This window comes from Natator depressus, chromosome 7 (assembly GCF_965152275.1).
Source record: "Natator depressus isolate rNatDep1 chromosome 7, rNatDep2.hap1, whole genome shotgun sequence".
NCBI classification, from domain to species: Eukaryota; Metazoa; Chordata; order Testudines; family Cheloniidae; genus Natator; species Natator depressus.
In genome coordinates this window covers 98,783,249-98,803,525 of record NC_134240.1, presented here as the reverse complement: position 1 = coordinate 98,803,525, position 20,277 = coordinate 98,783,249, and the positions used below count along the sequence as shown (strand labels likewise).

General features: G+C 41.3%; 1 protein-coding gene and 1 long non-coding RNA gene across 3 annotated transcripts in view; one reads left to right on the top strand and one right to left on the bottom strand.

The window, feature by feature from the left end:
* LOC141991088 (uncharacterized) overlaps positions 1-900 on the top strand; it is an 86,448-nt gene extending 85,548 nt beyond the window's left edge. Inside the window, exon 4 of the long non-coding RNA XR_012640330.1 lies at positions 260-900. This is a non-coding gene — a long non-coding RNA (uncharacterized LOC141991088). The remainder of the gene's footprint in view (positions 1-259) is intronic.
* The window catches only part of C7H10orf143 (chromosome 7 C10orf143 homolog), a 45,283-nt gene extending 34,912 nt beyond the window's left edge, over positions 1-10,371 (bottom strand). Inside the window, exons 1-3 of one of the 2 annotated variants that reach the window (XM_074959143.1) lie at positions 10,093-10,371; positions 2,407-2,571; positions 2,226-2,291 (exon numbers count right to left, since the gene is read on the bottom strand). In XM_074959143.1, the coding sequence (XP_074815244.1) occupies positions 2,226-2,291; positions 2,407-2,571; positions 10,093-10,170 (309 nt within the window). In that variant the 5' untranslated portion in view covers positions 10,171-10,371. The remainder of the gene's footprint in view (positions 1-2,225; positions 2,292-2,406; positions 2,572-10,092) is intronic. The other variant, XM_074959142.1, reaches the window with a different exon arrangement.
* Between the last annotated feature and the right edge of the window lie 9,906 nt (positions 10,372-20,277).

The following is a 20,277-nucleotide window of genomic DNA, read 5'->3' as shown; positions in this document are numbered from 1 at the left end:
GTTTAATATAGTACTGTATGTATTTGCCTTTTTTGTGTCTCTCTTTGTTGCTGCCCGATTGTATACTTCTGGTTGAAATGAGCTGTGTGGTTGACCAGTCAGTTTCTAACTCTGGTGTTCCTAACTCTGAGGTTCTACTATATTTATTTAAAAGGTGTCTTGTAATATCATTTGAAAACTAATAAACTGGACATTAATATCACTGTGAAATGCATGTTACAATGCTGTTTTTAAAATAAAAATCTTATATTTTTCATAGTCTGTGAACAGTCAAAGGAGGCAAAAGAGTTTCCCCGAGGCAAAGAAGAACTGCAAACACCTCTTCGGCTCAACTGCAAATCAAGCCAGGTGTGACCAGAGACAAGGACAACTGGGCTATTCATTTGCAATGCAGATTCCAGGAAGATCATTTGCACTGTAAATCAGAGGGGACTGCAAAATTAAGATGGCACAGGCTCCCTGGTGGACACAGAAAGCTGAAACAACGAGGAGTCCTTGTGGCACCTTAGAGTCCCTCGGAGGGCTTCCTGACCTCCAAGACAAAGATAAACTTTGGTGACATAAGGAACTGCTGAAAGAGTTTGGGGTGTCCATCAGCTGAGAGAACAAAGAAGTCACCGCTTTGTATTCATGAAAGATGGGTCCTGCTAAACAGGCTGGAGAATGCTGACAACTTGGTGTGAGTTAAAAAAAACTGTTAGACAAATAAATGGACACAAATCAGACGTCAAGATTTATAACATTAAAAAACCAGTCGGAGAACACTTCAACCTCGCTGGTCACTCAATTACAGACCTAAAAGTCGGCATCCTTCAACAAAAAAAACTTCAAAAACAGACTCCAATGAGAAACTGCATAACTGGAATTAATTTGCAAACTGGACACCATTAAATTAGGCTTGAATAAAGACTGGGAGTGGATGGGTCATTACACAAAGTAAAAACTATTTCCCCATTCTAATTTTTTCCCCTAGTGTTACTCACACCTTCTTGTTAACTGTTTGAAATAGGCCATCCTGATTATCACTACAAAAGTTTTTTTTTCTCCTGCTGATAATAGCCCACCTTAATTGATTAGTCTCGTTTAAAGTTGGTATGGCAACACCCATTTTTTCATGTTCTTTGTGTGTATATATATCTTCGACTGTATTTTCCACTGCATGCATTTGATGAAGTGGGTTTTAGCCCACGAAAGCTTATGCCCAAATAAATTTTTTAGTCTCTAAGGTGCCACAAGTACTCCTCGTTTTTTTTGCTGATACAGACTAACACGGCTACCACTCTGAAACTTGTTAGACAAAGCTATACTTTGCTAGAATTAAGTTTTATACACTAGAGAGCATGATGTTTTTGTTAGTAACCCTTTCATATCTCTTTCACTCTTGCTTGAAATCACTTAAACCTATGCTCTTTCTTAAGAAACTTATTCTTAGTTTTACTACACACCATCTGTGTTTGGGTAATACGGTGGTTTTGGGTATAACTCCAGCTGACCTAATGAGCTGTTGCGCATACTCGTTCTTTGGAGGCAGCGAACTCAGTGTTACCTCTGCGAAAATCCAGTAAGAGGGACCGGACACTGCAGGGGAAATGGTTTTGGGGAGACTTGAACTGCAAGGGTTTTGGGGGTCATCCTGCAAGGAGTAACTGGGCTGGCCAGGGGAGACCATGGTGCTGTGAGCATGTTGCAGGTATCAGGACTCTGAGCCAAAGCTGCATAGCACAGAGGCACCCAAGGTTACAGGGCAGGAGGTGACAGAATGCCTTACTGGCCTGTATGAACTCCCAAAGCATCACACCATCACTGGAATACTCAGCACAATATCTAAAAAAAAGTAAGCAGGTACCGACTAAAAATCTGAATAAAATGTTCAGGGACTCTACTCTTCTTTTCTTAACTATCTTAATGAGAAATACTAGTGGAAAAGAGGAGATGAGGCATTATTTTTACTTAAAAATGCATTCAGTTACTTCAGTAAACTGCTTTTTAGAGCAAATTTGAAAAATATGTTTGCAATCTCTATATTTTCAACTTGATGCTGGAAACATATTAGTTTGTACTCTGCTAGCATACCTCGGAAAAGCTAAATCAATCTGCCTTTTTTATTTACATGCTTTATTCCTGAGAAATGTAACTGCGATTTTTATTAACTTTATGTTTTATGGATCTAATATTTAAGAACAAGTCTATCTTTTATGTCACAGTAAGAAGGTTAATATACTTACAGATTCTCCTGCAATACATCTTGGGCAAGGCTGGGCAGTACCTTTGCTTCCATGATTTTGAAAAATCTAACAAAAACATACACAAAACTCTCAAAAAAAGCAATTATTTGCAATTTTATTATAAAATGTATTTTAAACATGTTCTACTAATAAATAGTTATTGTTGGTGATGTAAACATACCATTGAATTTGGCTTTTCCTTACGGGTCTGAGGAATAAATTGTTCTGTGGTACCTTTCTGTTTAGAATCCAGCTCCATAGTCCAGTAATCCATAGCACATTCATTTAATTGGTGGCAAAAATCACTCTCATTTGGAATGGGCTCTAAACTCTTGCATACTCGTTTCTAAAAGAATAAAAAGCAATATTTACCTATTGTCATAAAGCACAGTCCACTGCAATTAGAAAAAGAAAATCCTGAAAACCCGTAACAGATAAGAATCTTGAGTTCAATTCTCAAGTGTCCAAAATTTCCATAGCCCGATTATATTGAGGGGCTTTACAGAACAAGATGAGGATGGGTAAAAATTTCAAAAGCATTTAAGTTCCATTTTCAAAAATGACTTAGACCTTCCAGATCCTAAGTCCCATTGACTTTCATGCTTTATTCAGAATCTCTAAGTTACCTTTGAAAATAGGACTTAGGCTTCTAAATAACGTAGCTTTGAAAATTTTCCCCAATATCTTTTTGAACCAACTTTGTTTTTAGGAATAGCAACATTTTAATATGTGGTATCATGGTACAATAATCCACATTTTCCTCTCCGTACCCCAGTGTTGATCAGTGTTACATATTGGCCCATTAGCATAGACTGCTTTGCAGATCCCAGTACTGTCTATTGACAGAGTCAATCTTCACAATGAATACCGAGTGAAATATTCTCTCTCTCCCAGTAGCATAAGAACTTCACAGGCAGGAGATGACTTGCCAGCAAACTAACCAGGCTCCTGAAGCATGGAAACTAAATTTAAAATTTGAATATATATAAAAAAATCCTGTTATGTAAAAATAAAATGGATCAATATGCCAGGAACCTCAGTGGAGAACAGTTGAAACAAGAACACTACTGAGGAATAAAGCATATTTGTAAGGGAGGTAAATCAAAAAGTAAAATATGTATTGTACTAAGAAAGTGAATAATATAATAACATAGCCTGAGAAGGTCCTCTAAAGCCAGGCTTCCCTCCACTGGGAAAACATCCTTTTCCCTTTGTTGTTGTAGAATTTGTCCTTTATTAAAGGCTATGGTATATCAGTACAGCAACGTAACTAACAAGATGTATGAAATGAAGGATAAAAGGAAAAAGTGATTTACTGCTATGCATCGTAAGAAATTTGGCTTATCAAAAATAAATTCAAGGTATTGTTTTTTGGGTTTAAGATACTTAATATCAGTGAGAGAAATTTAGCATACAGAGTAGTTGGCTGACAAAATCTTATCATACTGATGCCAAGAGAACTTGAAGTTTCTAGAGAGGTTGGCTGCAGAGAAGGCTAAACTAAACTGAAATTATATGAAAGCAGAGCATCATCTCCGGGAAGAAGAACAATAAACCAATAAATCAATTCTGACTTTGGACAGAATCCAAATAACGCAAGATCTATTAAGTTTACAATTAATAAGGCCCAACAGGTCAGTTGTTCAGAAAGCCTAGTTTCCACTAGGCAAGATTACATCAGAATGACTATTTACCAGGAATGGTAAACTCAATCTAATGATCGCTTTATGCACTATATCCAATGTGGGTCCAGGGCTCAAGACAAGAAACACAAGGTCACATTCTATCCTAGGAAAGACAGAAAAGAACAGATCCTTCTACAGAGAAGATACACACCAACCTATCCTTTAAGGAGCAAAGTATGTGTGAGTGTTTGGAGGAGAAAGAGGAAGGTTTCCAGATAAATCTCTCTTCCCCTTGAGTACTGGTGAAGTTGCCACAAGTTTATTTCCTAGCTTTGTAGAATACACTGATCATGAAAGGGTGATACAGGTGGTGCAAGAACTAATATGAAAAATTAACTGAGCTAAATGCAATTGCAGATAGTTTTGAGAGACTGTCGACTGCTTTCTTATAACTTTAAATATATATATATACACACACACACACACAAACAGAAAGATTTATAACATCTTAGAAGCTTCAATGTCAAGTGCTTATTCCTATTTTCTTTTGTTCTCTCTTTGCCAAACATTTTTCTCCTGTATATATTAAGAACCACACTGGCAGTTGTTTTGTTTTATCTTTTGTTTATAGTATATCTCAGCCCGTGTTCCAGCTGGATGACAGCAAGTATGTACAAAACAGGCTCCCAACGTGCAGTCTTAGAGAATGCTAAGCCCTTTGCTAACCTTTAAGTCAAAGTACCTGGAAATTAATACAAAGTTAATAATTAACTTCTCAAAAATTAGAGGTCTATCTTAAGTCAAGCCCCTATAATATACAGGAAGAATTACCCAAATATGGAAAAGGGAACCATATAGATGAATAATGTGCAAAGGAATGTAAGGGAGGCTAAGAAGAGACAAGAGGGAGAGAAGAGATGACAAAAGGAATCTTCCCCCTGCACAGGAACCTAGCAACTAGCTTTTTGCAGTTAGAGTACAAAGAATGAGGAAGCCTAGTATCCAAAGTGGTGCTAGCCTTTCCAGAGAGGACAGCATTATGGCACCTTTACCCCTATGCAGCAGAATGCCCACCATGCCCTTTGAAAAGATGTCAGTGTCCGAGTTTCCTCTGGGCTCCCCTGGGTACTGACTGCCACAAAAATGATGCCTCCAGAAGATCCTGCTCGAACCGTAGAGATGCACACTACACCCTTTGTTGGCAGCAATTTAATAGCCACAGTCAGGCCCAAAGATTCCATGTTAGAGGGAACCTAAAAGGGAAGAGTTTTGCTGTTTAAAAACAAAGTGTAGAGCTATGTACAGTGCTCTGCAAATTATAAAACAAGACCAGTTTCCCAGCATTAATACTAGGGGTAATCTTAAGGCTTCTACTATTAGTTTAAGTCTAAAACAGAAACCAGGTTCCACTTCCTTGGCTCACAGAACACCTGTGATGCAGTCATGAGCGGCTACTAATTTGCTCCTTCAGAGGAAAATTCTCCTTTCGGATTGTGTCTAGTAATTTGCTTTCTAGATGCAAGGATCTCTCACAGGAAAGAGAGCAGAATATGCAAGTTGGGATCTGGCATGTGGATCTGAGAGGATAATTTTATCTCATCTCTGAAAAATGGTCTCTCTAACCTATTTGTTACCACACATGGACAAACTACAATGACTGAGCCAGGACAAGTCATTATCTGGCTGTGTAACCCCAAAAAGGAACAAAGAAAAGTTCTTTTTCTCTTATGCATTCTACTCACTTACAGTCAGACAGGGCTTGAAAGCAAGAGTTCACTAACAGATTTTTTTTTCTTTCTTACCTGTAAATGGTATTTCTCTGATGGACAAGGTTAGCCTCTAACTAGATGGGTTTTTGCTCATGTCACACTCGAACAGGCATCATCAACCAATGGAGTAAGAGCATATGAGCACCAACACAAGTTGTCTTGAGGCTCCTGTTAATTTCCCCGAAGTGAATGCCCTGGCACTCACTATAAAGAAAAATGCTTACAAGCTAGGAGGTGAGAGACACCTTCTTGGAATGAATTTGGTTAGAGAAATGAACTCACTCAAGCTTAAAACTTTTATCCTGAGAATGCAACAATAAACTCCTAACAGACTCTCCTCGTGAGACATTTCAGAAGTAGGACAGTAGCAAGTGAATACTGTTAGTACTGCCAACTGGTAATAAGGCAGAATACCAACTACAGTGTGGCTATTTGAGCAACGAAGTTTTAGTGCTGAAAAGCACCAGTATAGACAGCGCCAGTATAGACAGCACTTTATCACTGGGATAAAACTACCACCCCTCATTTGGGGTGGCCTTTTTTTTTTTTTTAAATCGCTGGGAGAACTCTCCCCCCGGCAATAAAGCATCTACACTGTCTACGTCATAGTGCTGCCACAGCAGTGCTGCCACATGGGCAGTGTAGACATACCCTTAGAAGTAAGACTGTCTACAGACCGACCTTACCCACTCAGAAAATAACTATATGGGATACAACATTCCCTTTTAAAACATATGGGACATCACAAGCCGCAAAGCCAGAACAAAAACTGAGGAAAGCTTTGTGAGTGGAAGCATGTGTGTCTGCCATGTAAGGGCTAATAACAGTATATACGTAGAACCACTTAATAGCACTCCATATCAGTTCTGTGCTGACCATGGGCAACATTGGCTGCAAAAGTCTATCATCCTATGGACATTTTCAGAGAGTGTGTATCTAAATGGTCTGTGTGCCTGTTCAGTGTATGTTTTAATGACTGGAAGGTTTCACACATCCAAATATTTTAGCACTGTGGAAGCAGCTGTTTTAATGTACATCATAGTCATGTGTAGGTTAATACACTATGACTCTTGGCTTATGTTAACCTGGGACTGTGGGATGTGTAGCCAGATCACATCTTGTCATTGGTTCCTATGCTGTGGGTTTAACAACTGCTTCTGTAACACATACGGGATGGTTCATGGTTTGTGGGTGCAGCTGTGAATGATGGTTGAGTGGGGGATACAAGTCTGGCCAATACTTGTATCAATTGTTCTTCCCAGGGTCTTGATTCATAAAGAAGGAAAGCCTCAAAATGGTATGAGCACTTATGTGGGGACGTGTGCTAGTGAGGTAGCAGCTGGTAATTTGGAAGATGACTTCTGGTTTACAGCAGTGATACTCAGACTGAGGCTTGTGAGCTGCAAGTGGCTCTTTAATGTATCTCCTGTGGCTCTATGCAGCACGTGATATTAAAACACTGTGTGAGTTAATTATTAACCAATTGGGATGCTTTTACTATGTTATTAACCAATTGTAGCTGATAAAATAATGCTTGGTCAGTCATTTTGCTGTGAGAATAATTTTTATATATATATATAAAAGAACGAATTCACACTACTGTGGTCCTTTGGGTAATGCTGATTGCTAATTTGGCTCCTGAATTACTGAGGTCTGAGTGTTACTGTTCTACAATATGCCCTGTTGCATTCCTCTGACTGTAGGGTGCTATGTATCTGCATCAACGTGCTTGGTCTGCGTGTCAAACTATGTCCTTTTTCTTAACTGCTAAAGATTATTCTCTCATGTTTAGGCAGATGAGCAGTCATGGATCCTGACATTCATTTGCAATATAAATTAACCTAGCTAACTACTCCTAACTTTCACTACCAAAAGAAAGAGGAGAACCATAGCATGTTCCTCCCACCATGAGAAGTGTTGTGGAAAGCAATATTGCATGCTGGCTGCTTGGTAGTAATGCGCTACAGGTCTGCACAATTGTGTGTACTGCTCTAATACTAGCAGCATGCCTTCCCAGTGATACGTGGGTGCTTGACATAACCCATGGATTTCTAGTACAAGAGGCAATAATTGGTTATGATGTATCATTTCCATTGTGCAGTTGACTAGCATACTGTGAGAACTATGGGACCTAATTGCCCACACAGCCAGGGGAGTCACACATACCCAAGCCCAGTTGTCTTCATGGCTGACCTGTGTGCTGCCCTCCCATTCTACAGGGCTGAGATGGTTTATTTGCTGGATATTTATGAGCTAGTGTTATGGGCAACGTATGGGCTCTAGGCAGGCGCTATGGGCCACTATTTTGATTCAACTGGTACAGTTTTCCCCACTCAAGGCCCATGTCTTGGGTGATTTACAATCAGTGTTAAGTGGTGCAATGTCTGCTTGGCTCAGTCAGTATTGCAGAGGGAGGGACGGCCAGTTCTTAACCAACATCTAGATATGGTGATTTATTGATAGCTTTTTACTTTTTTGGCTTCACCACAGAATGGCTATCAATGTTCATGTATATGTATATCCCTTAGCAGAGTTGTGCGATACTGACTGCTGCCTGTGACTGCATACTCTGGGACATGAGCAGAGGTTCAGAACTCCTCCAATCAGCAATTAACAGTTTGTTAGTCCTGTTTCTTTACTTAATGACGATTTTCTCAGTGAGCCTATTAAGTTGCTGTTGGGCTTTGGGTCATAATGCCTTATATAATTTTCGCCTCCAGCTTAATTTTATGTTTGCTTCTGCATTGAATAGGTTCCACTAACCTGAAGTGGTGAATGGGTAGCCTGTATGTAATAGGAAAGGAGGAGGACAGAGGTCATGACAGATCTTACCAGTTTTCTTATTGAAAAGGTCAGCAAGATCTTGCATATATAGAGGAAAATGTACTTTCTAACTATTAAAATAGTTAAGCACTGCAACAGGCCTCCCAGGGAGGTTGTGAAATCCTCATCACTTGGTGTCTGTCTGACCAAACCATCAGTGTACATGCAGTTCGCTTTCAATTTTAACAACTTTAATTTTGCTAACAATAAACAAATAAATCAATACTTCAGCTAGGGCTAAATTCTGCAAACACTTTCACATGTGCGTGAAAGCATTGGTGTGGAAGGTTATGCAGGGTTGGGCCTCTAGAGAGTTCAGTAATATTTCAGTACTAACGCTATGGGGCTAATGGCCAAAACTCCAGCCAAATAAACTCAAATTCCAAGAGTTAGTGGCATATAGCTCAGAAAGTTCACAACTCATTTTAACCTAAGACACTACATTTTTAATTGTTAGAAACTTCTTAGTTTACAAGAAACCTATCCAAAGCCTATTACATTTGGAGGAAAGCCTCAAATTAACTTTAATGGATCACTCAAACCACATAGTACTTTTACTTAATGAAAAACTTCATTTACAACAAAATGAATGAGACTTTTCCATTTTTCCTCCTGCAAAGGTCTTGAGAGCAAAATGCCCACAATCCTTTAATCTCTTTCTCATATCAGTATCTACTCAAGGTTAAGCAACAACTAACAATTAGAACATGACTGTATTATAAACACAAATACTCATTTAATTTCTTGAGGACACACCCATTACTGTACATGTACTATCACAAAAACTTTCTTTGTAGGGCTTTTCTTGAGTTAAGGACTCAATCCTGCAGTTTTTACACAAACAAACTGCTTCTTGTAGATTTGGGCTCCAATCCTGCAAATATGCAGATGTGGAACTTTAGTCCCATGAAGCTATGTGAGTAAAGTTACAAGCACAAGCGTCTGTGGGACTAAAGCTGTAGCTATGAAATTTGCTTCAGCAAAGACTGCGAGAATGGACACAACATACAGTTAATATTGGATATAGCAATTTAAGCTACATGCAGCGTCTTCAGTAGGGCCATATCTCAGTGGCTCTCAAGGGCGAAATGTATGCAAAGGTCCAATACAAGGGATCAAAACTTGCAGGAAACTTAAAAGTCCATGGTGGACTAATCCCTTTAGTGTAAGTAACCCGGTTCCATAGCAAAAAGAGGTCAATATCATTATCCACATTTTGCAGCTCGGGAAACTGAGTCAGGGTACGGGGGGGAGGGGGGAGCGATTTGCCCAAGGTGAAGCAGAAGGCTTATACAGCTGACATCACTACCTTTCCTCAATAAAAGTGACGGGGGCTTCAAACCTGCGTGGACGCCGAGCGAGCTCCCTGGAAAGGACAAGGAGCGGTAGCGCGCAGCACAACTCGGAGTAGTGTGAACGGAAGGGGGAAGCGCGGGGTTTGCAGTTGCTTTAGGAACTCACGGGGCCCTCGCGAGGAGCTGGCGACTGCGAGCGCCGCTCGGGAACCTGCCGGGTGGCAGCAGAGCGCTCCGGGCCTGGCAACGTGCCCGGGGAGCCAGGAGTCTTCTGCAGTCGCGGCGGGGCACGGACCACCCCGGCCCGCCGCCAGAAACCGCAGCGCCCCTTCCTCCCTCCGCGGGCGGAACTTACGCGCTCCGGTTCTCCCGCGGGCTCCGGCGGGACCAGCGCCCCCCGCCGCCGCCGCGTGTGCAGCGCCAGCAGCTCCATGCGGCCCAGCGCCAGCCACCGGTCTCCCTAGCTCGGCGCTCGGTCCGCAGCCAGTGCGCAGAATCCCGATCGTAGCGCGCGGTCTAGGCCCGGGCCGGCAGCGAGTCCCCCCGGGGCGGGCGGCTGGGCGGAAACAGGGCGGGTCGGCCCCGCCTCCTGGGCCAGGGGAACCTCCTGGTGCGGATTGAGCCCGGGCACAGGTCGTGCACAGGCTATGCACGTACACGGATGGACAAACACCACCCTGCAACCCGCACAGCAGCTGCCACTCTGGGCAGTATAGTGCCTGGTTTCCGGGGCAGGCTGTGCAGGCAAAACCATTATAATTGTTTCACTCAACCCCTCTCCAAAACATTTTCTTCTCAAAGTGCATTGCCATTGAACAAAGGTGTGTGCGTGTGCCTGTGACCCACCGGCATCAGCTACATAAAAGTTACTTTTAAAGTAACCTGAGAAATACTTTCTTGCTTTGGCAAATTACACAAGAGTTGTCCAAGGCTGGATTTCTGTACGCATGTACCAGTGTAGCAACAGGCTGTTGAAGTATCACTAGTTACCAGCATTTTAACAACGATGTTGCGTGGACAGGCTCTCTGCAGAGGGGTGGTCACTACTGTCCCTGCTGCTGCGTCTGGTGGAGCTGCAACATGATTTGGGACTCACATTATTGTAATATTTTTTCCAGATATTGCCCTGTTTCCCTCCTCCAGTGTTAACCCACAACATGGAACCTCCTTTTCTCTTCCAGCCTGCCATGTGTATCCGACTGTCCCATCGGCACAGGAGGATCCAATCCACCCCTGACAGGGGGTCCTTCCGCACTCTGATCAGGAGGTATGATGTAGCCTATTAACATTAATTCCCTCCTTACTGAGATGTCTTTTAAAAAGAAGAATATTTAGGAATTTGCATTATGTAGTTAAAGCACAGCAAAAAAATTGGTGAATTAAAAAAATAAAAAATGATAAACCTTGGAGCTTGAGACAGAGAACAAAAGACTTTCTAGTAAAAAAAAAAAAAATCACTGAAAGCAGCCTACACTGTCTCCTAGGACTTTAACCTTCAGCTTATGCCTTTTATTTTATGACACACAAGGTTGTTACAGCAGGGTGTAACCTCTAAGCTTATGTTACTGTGAATGCAGCTTCTTATTTTATCCTAAATGGATTGAGAGCTGTAGTTTTACTTTGCCAGGAGTTCAACTGCATGCATGTTTTACCAAGAATCATAGTTCTGATCTCGTGACATGTCATCTCCTACTGTATGTTTGTTTTTTATTCCTGAAAGGAGTTGATATAGTGTTGTTTTGAATTTAAGCACTTCAAACTGATCTGCTGAACCCTGAAACTAAAGTCTAATGGGAGTCTTACCATTGACTTAAATGGAAGCAGCATCAGGCCCATTTTTCTTTTATTTTCAAAATCATTGGTGTTCCTACAACTCAAAATGCTTTTGTTTCAGTGAGCCTTTTCACAATTTATAATGTAGGCCTGGCCTTTTAGGCATTATTAAAATATAGAACAAGTAGAGGGATTTCATTTTTAAAAGTATATTTTAACGCACATATCATATTAATACACATCTGCGTTATGGCCTTATGATACAAAACAAGTGGCAAAATCCTTGGCAACAGCTCCATGTTCTTACATATAATTATGTGTTTGCTTATACTAATGAATTACAACGGACACAAATCAGCAAAAATGATCTACTTTGTCCCCTCATATACATGAAATCCAATTTGCTCCCATTGAAGTCAAAGGGAGTTTTGATATTGTCTTCAGCAATAGAAGGGTTGGGCACTGAAGTAGCCTACTGTACCATAACAGGTATTCCCAGTTAGGCCAATTAAGGAGCAGGACTACATCTGAGGCTATAAAGGGTCAGAGAGAGAGACACAATGAGAGGGGACTGGCTGGGAGAGAGAACTGCAGGCAGTAGCACAGGGGTGGGCAAAGTACGGCCTGTGGACCGCATCTGGCCCGTCAGACTCTTTAACACGGCCCTTGAGGTCCCGCTGTGCCGCGCGGCTCTCAGAAGCACCAGCATGTCTCCTCTCCGGCTCCTACACGCAGCGATAGCCAGGGGGCTCCGCACCCTGCCCCCGCCCCAAGCGTAGGCTCTGCAGCTCCCACTGGCCGGGAACCACGGCCAATGGGAGCTGCGGGAGGCATGCCTGCAGACAGAGCAGAGTGCAGAGCTGCCTGGAGCCTGCACCCCTGACCTCCTCCTGCGTCCCAAACCCCTGCCCCAGCCCTGATCCCCTCCCGCCCTCTGAACCCCTCGGTCCCAGCCCAGAGCACCCTCCTGCCCCCCAAACCACTCATTTCCAGCCACACCCCAGAGCCTGTACCCCCACCGAGAGCCCTCACCACCCCACACACACCTCAACCCCCTACCCCAGTCCGGAGTCCTCTTCTGTCTGAAGCCTGCTCGAACCCCTCAGCCCCAGCCCAGAGCCTGCTCTCCCATACCCCAACCTTGTGTCCCAGCCCAGAGGTCCCTCCCGCACCCTGAGCCTCTCATTTCTGGCCCCACCCTGGAATCCACACCTCCAGCCCAGAGCCCAAACCCCCTGCCACCCCAACCCCCTGCGTCAGCCCAGAGCCCCCTCCTATACTCCAAACCCCTCTGCTCCACCTCCAGCCCCCTCCTGCACCCCAAGCCCCTCATCCCTGGCCCCACCCCAGAGCCCCCACCTCCAGCTGGAGCCCACACCCCAACCCCCAATTTTGTGAGAATTCATGGCCCGCCATACAATTTCCATACCCAGATGCGGCCCTCAGGCCAAAAAGTTTGCCCACCCTTACAGTAGCAGAACTGCCAAAGTCCCATGAGAGAGGAGGCAGTGAGAGCCCAAAACATAAAGGGTGAGCTGACAAACTGGTTTGTTTCAGTTTGGACAGTAAGACTGCCTAAAAGAGACTGTGGGTATGGCAGCAAGTCCTTAGCAAGGTTGAGAGAAACCCTGTCTTGTGGCACACTTCCCCTCACAGGGGACTCTGGCAGTCTTGCACTTCTGCTTTCAGCAATTTACTAGCTTGCTCTCTCTTTCAGCCAATTCCCCCTCATTGGTGCTATGTCTCTACTAGAAATGCTACACTGGCGTACACTTACAGTGATGGAAGGGAGTCTTCTGTTGCTGTAATAAATCCACCTCTCCAAATGCTGGTAGCTAGAATTCTTCTGTCAACCTAGTGCTGTCTACACTGTGGCTTAGATCAGCTTAACTCTGTCTCCAAGAGTGACATAGCTAAGTTTCAGGTGTAGACCAGCTCTCTCTCTCTCTCTCTGACCTTTTATAGCCCCAGGTACAGCCTTCCCCCTTAACTGGCCCAACTGGGAGCACTTGTTCTGACACAGTTTGCTGGATCTACTTCAGTTTCAGGAGCCAGCCACCCTGTGACAGGCCTAGTGTGATCATTTTTTATTTGTAACAAAAAACTATAAGTATATATGTGCTTTAATTTAACCTAACATTAAGAGCCTTCCTTAACCCAGTACAAGTAAGGGAATTAAAGGCTGAACCTGAAATTTCATTGCATGGTCTTCAAATACTGTGTGATCTTATATACTATACCATAAATTCTGCAGTAGCTTGGAACAATACATTGAATTAAGGATGGAGTGTCAAGCTTCACTTTGAATTTTCTTGCTTTTGAAGGTGTTAAGTCAAACTGGAAATGTTATTTGAAAAGGTGTGTGTGTGTGTGTGGTTTAATGTAAACGGTAGTCTAATTTCTGTGCCTTCAAGCTCTGGTAATGCTGTAACATAAAGAAAACAAAATCCATGTGGAAGTATGACTGATGCTGCATTAGTCTGTGGGTTGAAAATAAAAAGGATTATAAATGATTCACTAGGTGTAGAAAATAAGGTAAGAAGACTTATTGGGGGAAAATAATAAAAAGGTTTGTTCTGTTTATGCACAGCCTAAAGAAGGCACCATAAAAGATATATGACCATCCACCTTGTTTTTATTTGTAAAGTGTATTTTATTAGCTTATTTTTATCACTAGCAGTAAATGTTTAGTTATCTAATTACGAGACCAAGGTTGTTTCAATCATTAAACAAAACTAAGTCTATAATTACCTGTATTCTAAAGCTAGGAGTAAACTCCAACTTCCACATAATGTTAATGGAAAGATTATTGTAAAATTATACATGTTAATGGTGAGATTTTACAGCAAAGCAAGGGAGTAAAGGCCAGCTTTCTATTGTGCTTCTGTGTAATTACAGAACACATTACTGAATAGGAAGGAAAATGTTTAGTCTGCTTCCTATTTTTTGAGAACCATTTTGCCTATCTCCAGTAGGGACATATTTAAATAGGATGTGTATCCCAGGTGGTACAAAACTGAGCACTAAGGGAAATGACCACAATTTTCAAACCTGGAGGCCTCAAGCCAGGCGTCTAAACCCATATTTAGGCATACAAATAAACCATTTGGCATTTAGAGGTTTTAAACACCCACAGTTCACTTCCCTTTTTTTGTTGCATGTTAAGTATGTGCTGTCACCCATCATCTTGATGTGAGGTGCTATGTAGCTGCCTGACTCTGATCGATAGTATTATGTGGCTAGAGTCCTCGTGTGTTTTTCAACACAAGGGTTTCACTGACAATCTGAGGGCATGCTGCAGTAGTTATTCCTATAACTGGTTTTTGAGTATTTTTGTGCATTTCAGCCTTTTCCATGCTTTTTGATGCACAAGGAGCACTTATGACCCACAGGCAGCTATATAATTTTTATTAAAAAATAAAAAGTCATCCAACTGTACAACCAGTTTTTTATTTGTTTGTTTTTTAAATGCACTGGTGTGTGGGAGTACCCAAGAACCCTCCCCAAAAGCCCTTGAATTGTGGTAACCTTCTTCCTACTCTGAAGTGTTATGGTTGTGACCACTTTCAAAGTATGTCATAGAATCATAGAATATCAGAGTTGGAAGGGACCTCAGGAGGTCATCTAGTCCAACCCCCTGCTCAAAGCAGGACCAATCCCCAACTAAATCATCCCAGCCAGGGCTTTGTCAAGCTGACCTTAAAAACCTCTAAGGAAGGTTTACCTCCCTAGGTAACTTCACCACCCTCCTAGTGAAAAAGTTTTTCCTAATATCCAACCTAAACCTCCCGCACTGCAACTTGAGGCCATTACTCCTTGTTCTGTCATCTGGTACCACTGAGAACATTGTCAGTGTTGACAACGGCCAAAGGAAATTGCTCAAAAATAGTGTGAGACATCAGTTTCTCCCGTGACTGAGTGTTATTCCTCAGCAATTCTCCAAGATCCTGGTAGCCTTGAGAATAATGGACCTAATAACAAATTTTAACTCCTATAACCCTTATATGGCAGCATTATAGACTGCCAGGGCAGCTTATCTATAATAAGATTAATAATTATATGGTACTTTACAAACTTCCAGTTAATTATCACAACAGCCTTATAAGGTAAGTAAGTGACAATTATTATTCCCACTTTAAAGATGGAGAAAATGGGAAAAAGAAGTTAAGTCCAAGTCCCTACAAGAAGCCATTATCTCAGCCAGGAATTTTTGACTCCTGGTCTTGTGCGTAAACTACCAGGTCATATGTATCTAATCTTGATAGAAAGAAGTGATGGTTTTGTGATTAAGGCACTGGACTGGGAATTAGGAAATCAGAGTTTGATTTTACGTTCTGTGTGATTTTGAGCAAGTCTTTTAACCTCTCTCTGAATCAGTTTCCTCATCTGTAAAATGGGGATAATATTACTCTCACAAAAGACTTGTGAGATTAAGTGCATACATTCTCATATTATGGTACAAAAAAATCTTTAAATTAAATCTGAGGTGAACAATTTCAAAGTTGGGTGCTTAAAATAGGCTCCTAAGTAAGTGTCCTGATGTTCAAAGGTGCTGAGCACTCAAACTCTAATGAAGGCTATGGGAACTCACCACCTATGAAAACAATCAGCCCAGTTATTTAGGTACCTATTTTTAGGCATCCATTTTAGAAAATGTTGGTCTAATTTCCCATTATTGAGAGCTCACAGGACGAAATACTGACCTTACTCAGACAAGACTGGTATTGAAGTCAGTGGGAGGTTTGACTGTGTAAAAAATTGTGAAAAGTTCAAAATGTGGTTTCTGTTGCAGTAAGGTCAACAGCTATTAAATAATGACAATGAAAATGTCATTGCTGAAAGTTTAAATTTTAAAAATAATATTGTCTCCTTCAGGTATTGACAGCATAGATCCCTACTCTGAGCCATGCCAAAGGTCTTAGTACCTATATTAGAGGTTCTGAAAATCATGGACTGACCATTTGGTATGAAGTTATATAAGGAGACATGCCTGCCCCCCAGTTCTTCTCAGACCCCAGGCTCCTTCTTCCTTTTTTTTTTCTTGCAGCCACTTCTGTTGTTGTTCAGTGGGGCAGCCACCGCATCCCTTTGGGTGTTGTGCTTCATGGGCAGATTGGCTCATGTGGGCTCCACCCTCAGCAGTAAGTCATGTAAGGTTAGCTTTCCTGTGAAAGCCACAAAGAGAATGTTTTCATTCTTCTGAGAATCTACTGAAACCATCTGCTGCCTTAGTGTGGATATCATCACCTGAGGTTCATTTATACACAACAGAATTGTCTGCTGGGGATGCAGATCATTTGGTGGATGGAGAACAAGAACAGCTAGAATGTCCTCCCTCTTTTTCTACTCATGTTAATATGAGATCTTCTTTGATCGCGCCACTCTATGACTTTGGAAGCTTTCAAGACCTTCCAAGAAGGGTGGTGGAAAATCTGGATATCCAATTTTTGGTAGTTCAGGAAAAGATCCATCAGTTGATAGCCTATTGATAATTAATCATTGCAACAATTTACCCAGGGTCGTGGTGAATTCTCCACCACTGAGAAGTTTTAAATCAAGACTGGATGTCCATTCTGGCTTTAGAATCTATGAATCTATATCCTAGAGCTACATAAGAAAGAGAGTAAGTGAATGTCTCCTGCAGCTGGCAAGGGATATTGGCTCACTCTTGCATCCACACTAGTCTGATAAATAGATCAGATTCTTCAATATGGGTTGAAGCATTTTTATCAGCACTCCTCCAAAATCACTCATTGTGTTACTTTTTAGCAAGAGGATCAGAAGCTGGGAGAGCTTCAACATCTATGCCACAAGAAAAGGAAGCAAAGAGTATGGATGCTTTAAGAAGCATATATTCATAAACAACTATACAACTGTATTGCAAATTTTCAGGTGTTGTTGGTGAAATATTACTTCTGTTTGTAGACAAGCTTCTCCTATCATTGTAGCACCTTCTAGAGATGGAGAGAGAGAATATCAAAGCCTTAGTTTCTGAATGGGAAAAAATACTTCATTGTGGTGTATTTCACTCATGACATTGTGGTCAACTCAGTTGTAACAGTTACAATGCACTCTTAATTTTGACTGAAGAACTCCACCCTGTCTTTTGAGGTCAAGGCTAAAACAGAGGACATGGTATTTGAACGCCCAAACCTGTTCATTGTTGTCAAGGTTCCTTCCCCACTCTGAACTCTAGGGTACAGATGTGGGGACCTGCATGAAAACCTCCTAAGCTTACTTTCACCAGCTTAGGTTAAAACTTCCCCAAGGTACAAATTAATTTTATCCTTTGCCCTTGGATCCACTGCCACCACCAAACTTTAACTGGGTTTACTGGGAAATGTAGTTTAGACATGTCTTTCCCCCCAAAATCCTCCCAACCCTTGCACGCCACTTCCTGGAGAAGGTTTGGTAAAAATCCTCACCAATTTGCATAGGTGACCACAGACCCAAACCCTTGGATCTTAGAACAATGAAAAAACATTCAGTTTTCTTACAAGAAGACTTTTAATAGAAGTAAAGGAATCACCTCTGTAAAATCAGGATGGTAGATACCTTACAGGGTAATTAGATTCAAAACATAGAGAATCCCTCTAGGCAAAACCTTAAGTTACAAAAAAGACACACAGGAATAGTCATTCTATTCAGCACAGTTCTTTTCTCAGCCATTTAAAGAAATCATAGTCTAACACATACCTAGCTAGATTACTTACTAAAGTTCTAAGACTCCATTCCTGTTCTATCCCCGGCAAAAGCAGCATACAGACAGACACAGACCCTTTGTTTCTCTTCCTCCTCCCAGCTTTTGAAAGTATCTTGTCTCCTCATTAGTCATTTTGGTCAGGTGCCAGAGAGGTTACCTTTAGCTTCTTAACCCTTTTTCAGGTGAGAGGATTTTTCCTCTGGCCAGGAAGGATTTTAAAGGGGTTTACCCTTCCCTTTATATTTATGACAACTGTCAAAATAGAAGACACTTTTGAGATAACGGACATGTGCTCCTCCTTTCAGTCCTTGAGCCTTTTGCATACCATCTTGAAGAGGAAATCCACTCCATTCGGGTGTAACAGAGGTAGTCCTTTTCCCAGCAATGCAGAGGTCTGGATCAACAGCTTCTTAAGAAACAGCCTTTCTCCAAACAGAAGGGCAATCATGGAAAAGTCAAAGCCCTCATCTTTCGCTTTATCCAGAGCATCTTCTAATGAGTAGTAAATTTGATGTAATATCAGTGAGCCTCCCTGTAAATCTACAGGATGTCCACTCCTCCATATTGTCATATGGAAATAGTCTCTCCTTCATTATGGCATGGAGTAGAGTTGCTTTTTGACAAATAAGACCTACAAAATATTCACAAAGAATATGTTCTTTAATTCCATTCCTTGATGCCATTTCTCCTCTTTTTCAGGGATTCTTCTCATGAGGAATTGCTAATGGATGAAGTAGTTTCTTTCTTCAATTACACACTCCATAAGAAATCCCTCAGCAACACAGAGGCTTTATTTTCTTATTTATCATTCCAAAGAAATAAGCCAGACATCATTCCACAATGGAATTAAGAAAACAGAAGAAGGTACATGAAAAGCTTCAACTTCTATATGTTAAACTGATAAGAACTGATTTAATAATTTTATTAAGATAATGTTGAAATAAAAAACGGTACAGAGTTCAAGCATAGAAGTTTCTGGTTGTCAGGGAATAAGGTACAGATTATCAAGGGGTGTGAAATTCGGTTTAGAAGCTGGTGGAGTAAGGATTACATAATAATCTGCAATCTCCCCGACTGGGGGTAATAGTTTAACCGGTCAAAGTACAGACATTGAGATATGGGGGTAAGTTATCCATATAACGGCTATGTTCAGGTGCGGAGTATAGTGAGAGCAAGCTCCTATTCCATCTTCCTGATACTACACTTGATCTTAGCCAAAAGGCCGTGGCAACTTCAGTTTGTTTTATCCCTTCCCTAAGTCCACAAGATTGGTTTGTGGGTCTCAGTTTAAAGGTACTTTTTTCCACATTTCTTTCAGACCAAGCCATTGAAAAATACTTGGCTTACAAATTGTAGAGAGTAGCTTAAACAATAACTATTTGAAAATATTCAATCAATAGTAATTTCTTGTCATGCATGGATATTCTACTAGACAAAAAGAAGTTTATTTTGCAAAGGGGCTGTGATAAGAATTGAATCTTTTTGTAGTACAGTAGAAAGTTTCAGAAACTACCTGCAGTTTTTATGCATCAACCACAGAGGATGTTAGTGCTGTAAAATGAATAACACACCATTAATTGCCTACTACTGAGAGGATTGTTTGCCTCAAATATAAATGGAAACTCTGCAGTTGTAAGATTTAGTGTTCAGTAGCAAATGTAGAGGATATATAACTTATAAACAATTTAAATATTGATAGATGTGAACATGGTACAGTACATCATAGGAACAAAGAAGTTAGAAATGGAAGAGATCCATTAAATCATTAAGTCCATACCCCTGCAAGTATAGTATGTAGTCTTTTCAACAAAGGACATGTTGCGTATTTAACCAAAACAAGTACTCTTCCCCCCTCAATCAGTAGTTAAAGCTTATGCTGCATAAAGACAGAAATAACAAGGACATGTGATAATGATACTAGCCAGCCGCTCAGGTGCCATTAGGGAATAATGCACCAGTAAAGCTCAGAGTTACAATATCCCATGTATAACAAAAAAAAAATCTATATTTTTATATCAGTGCCCTTACTAGCATGGATGGCTATTTCATATCTGTGTATAGACT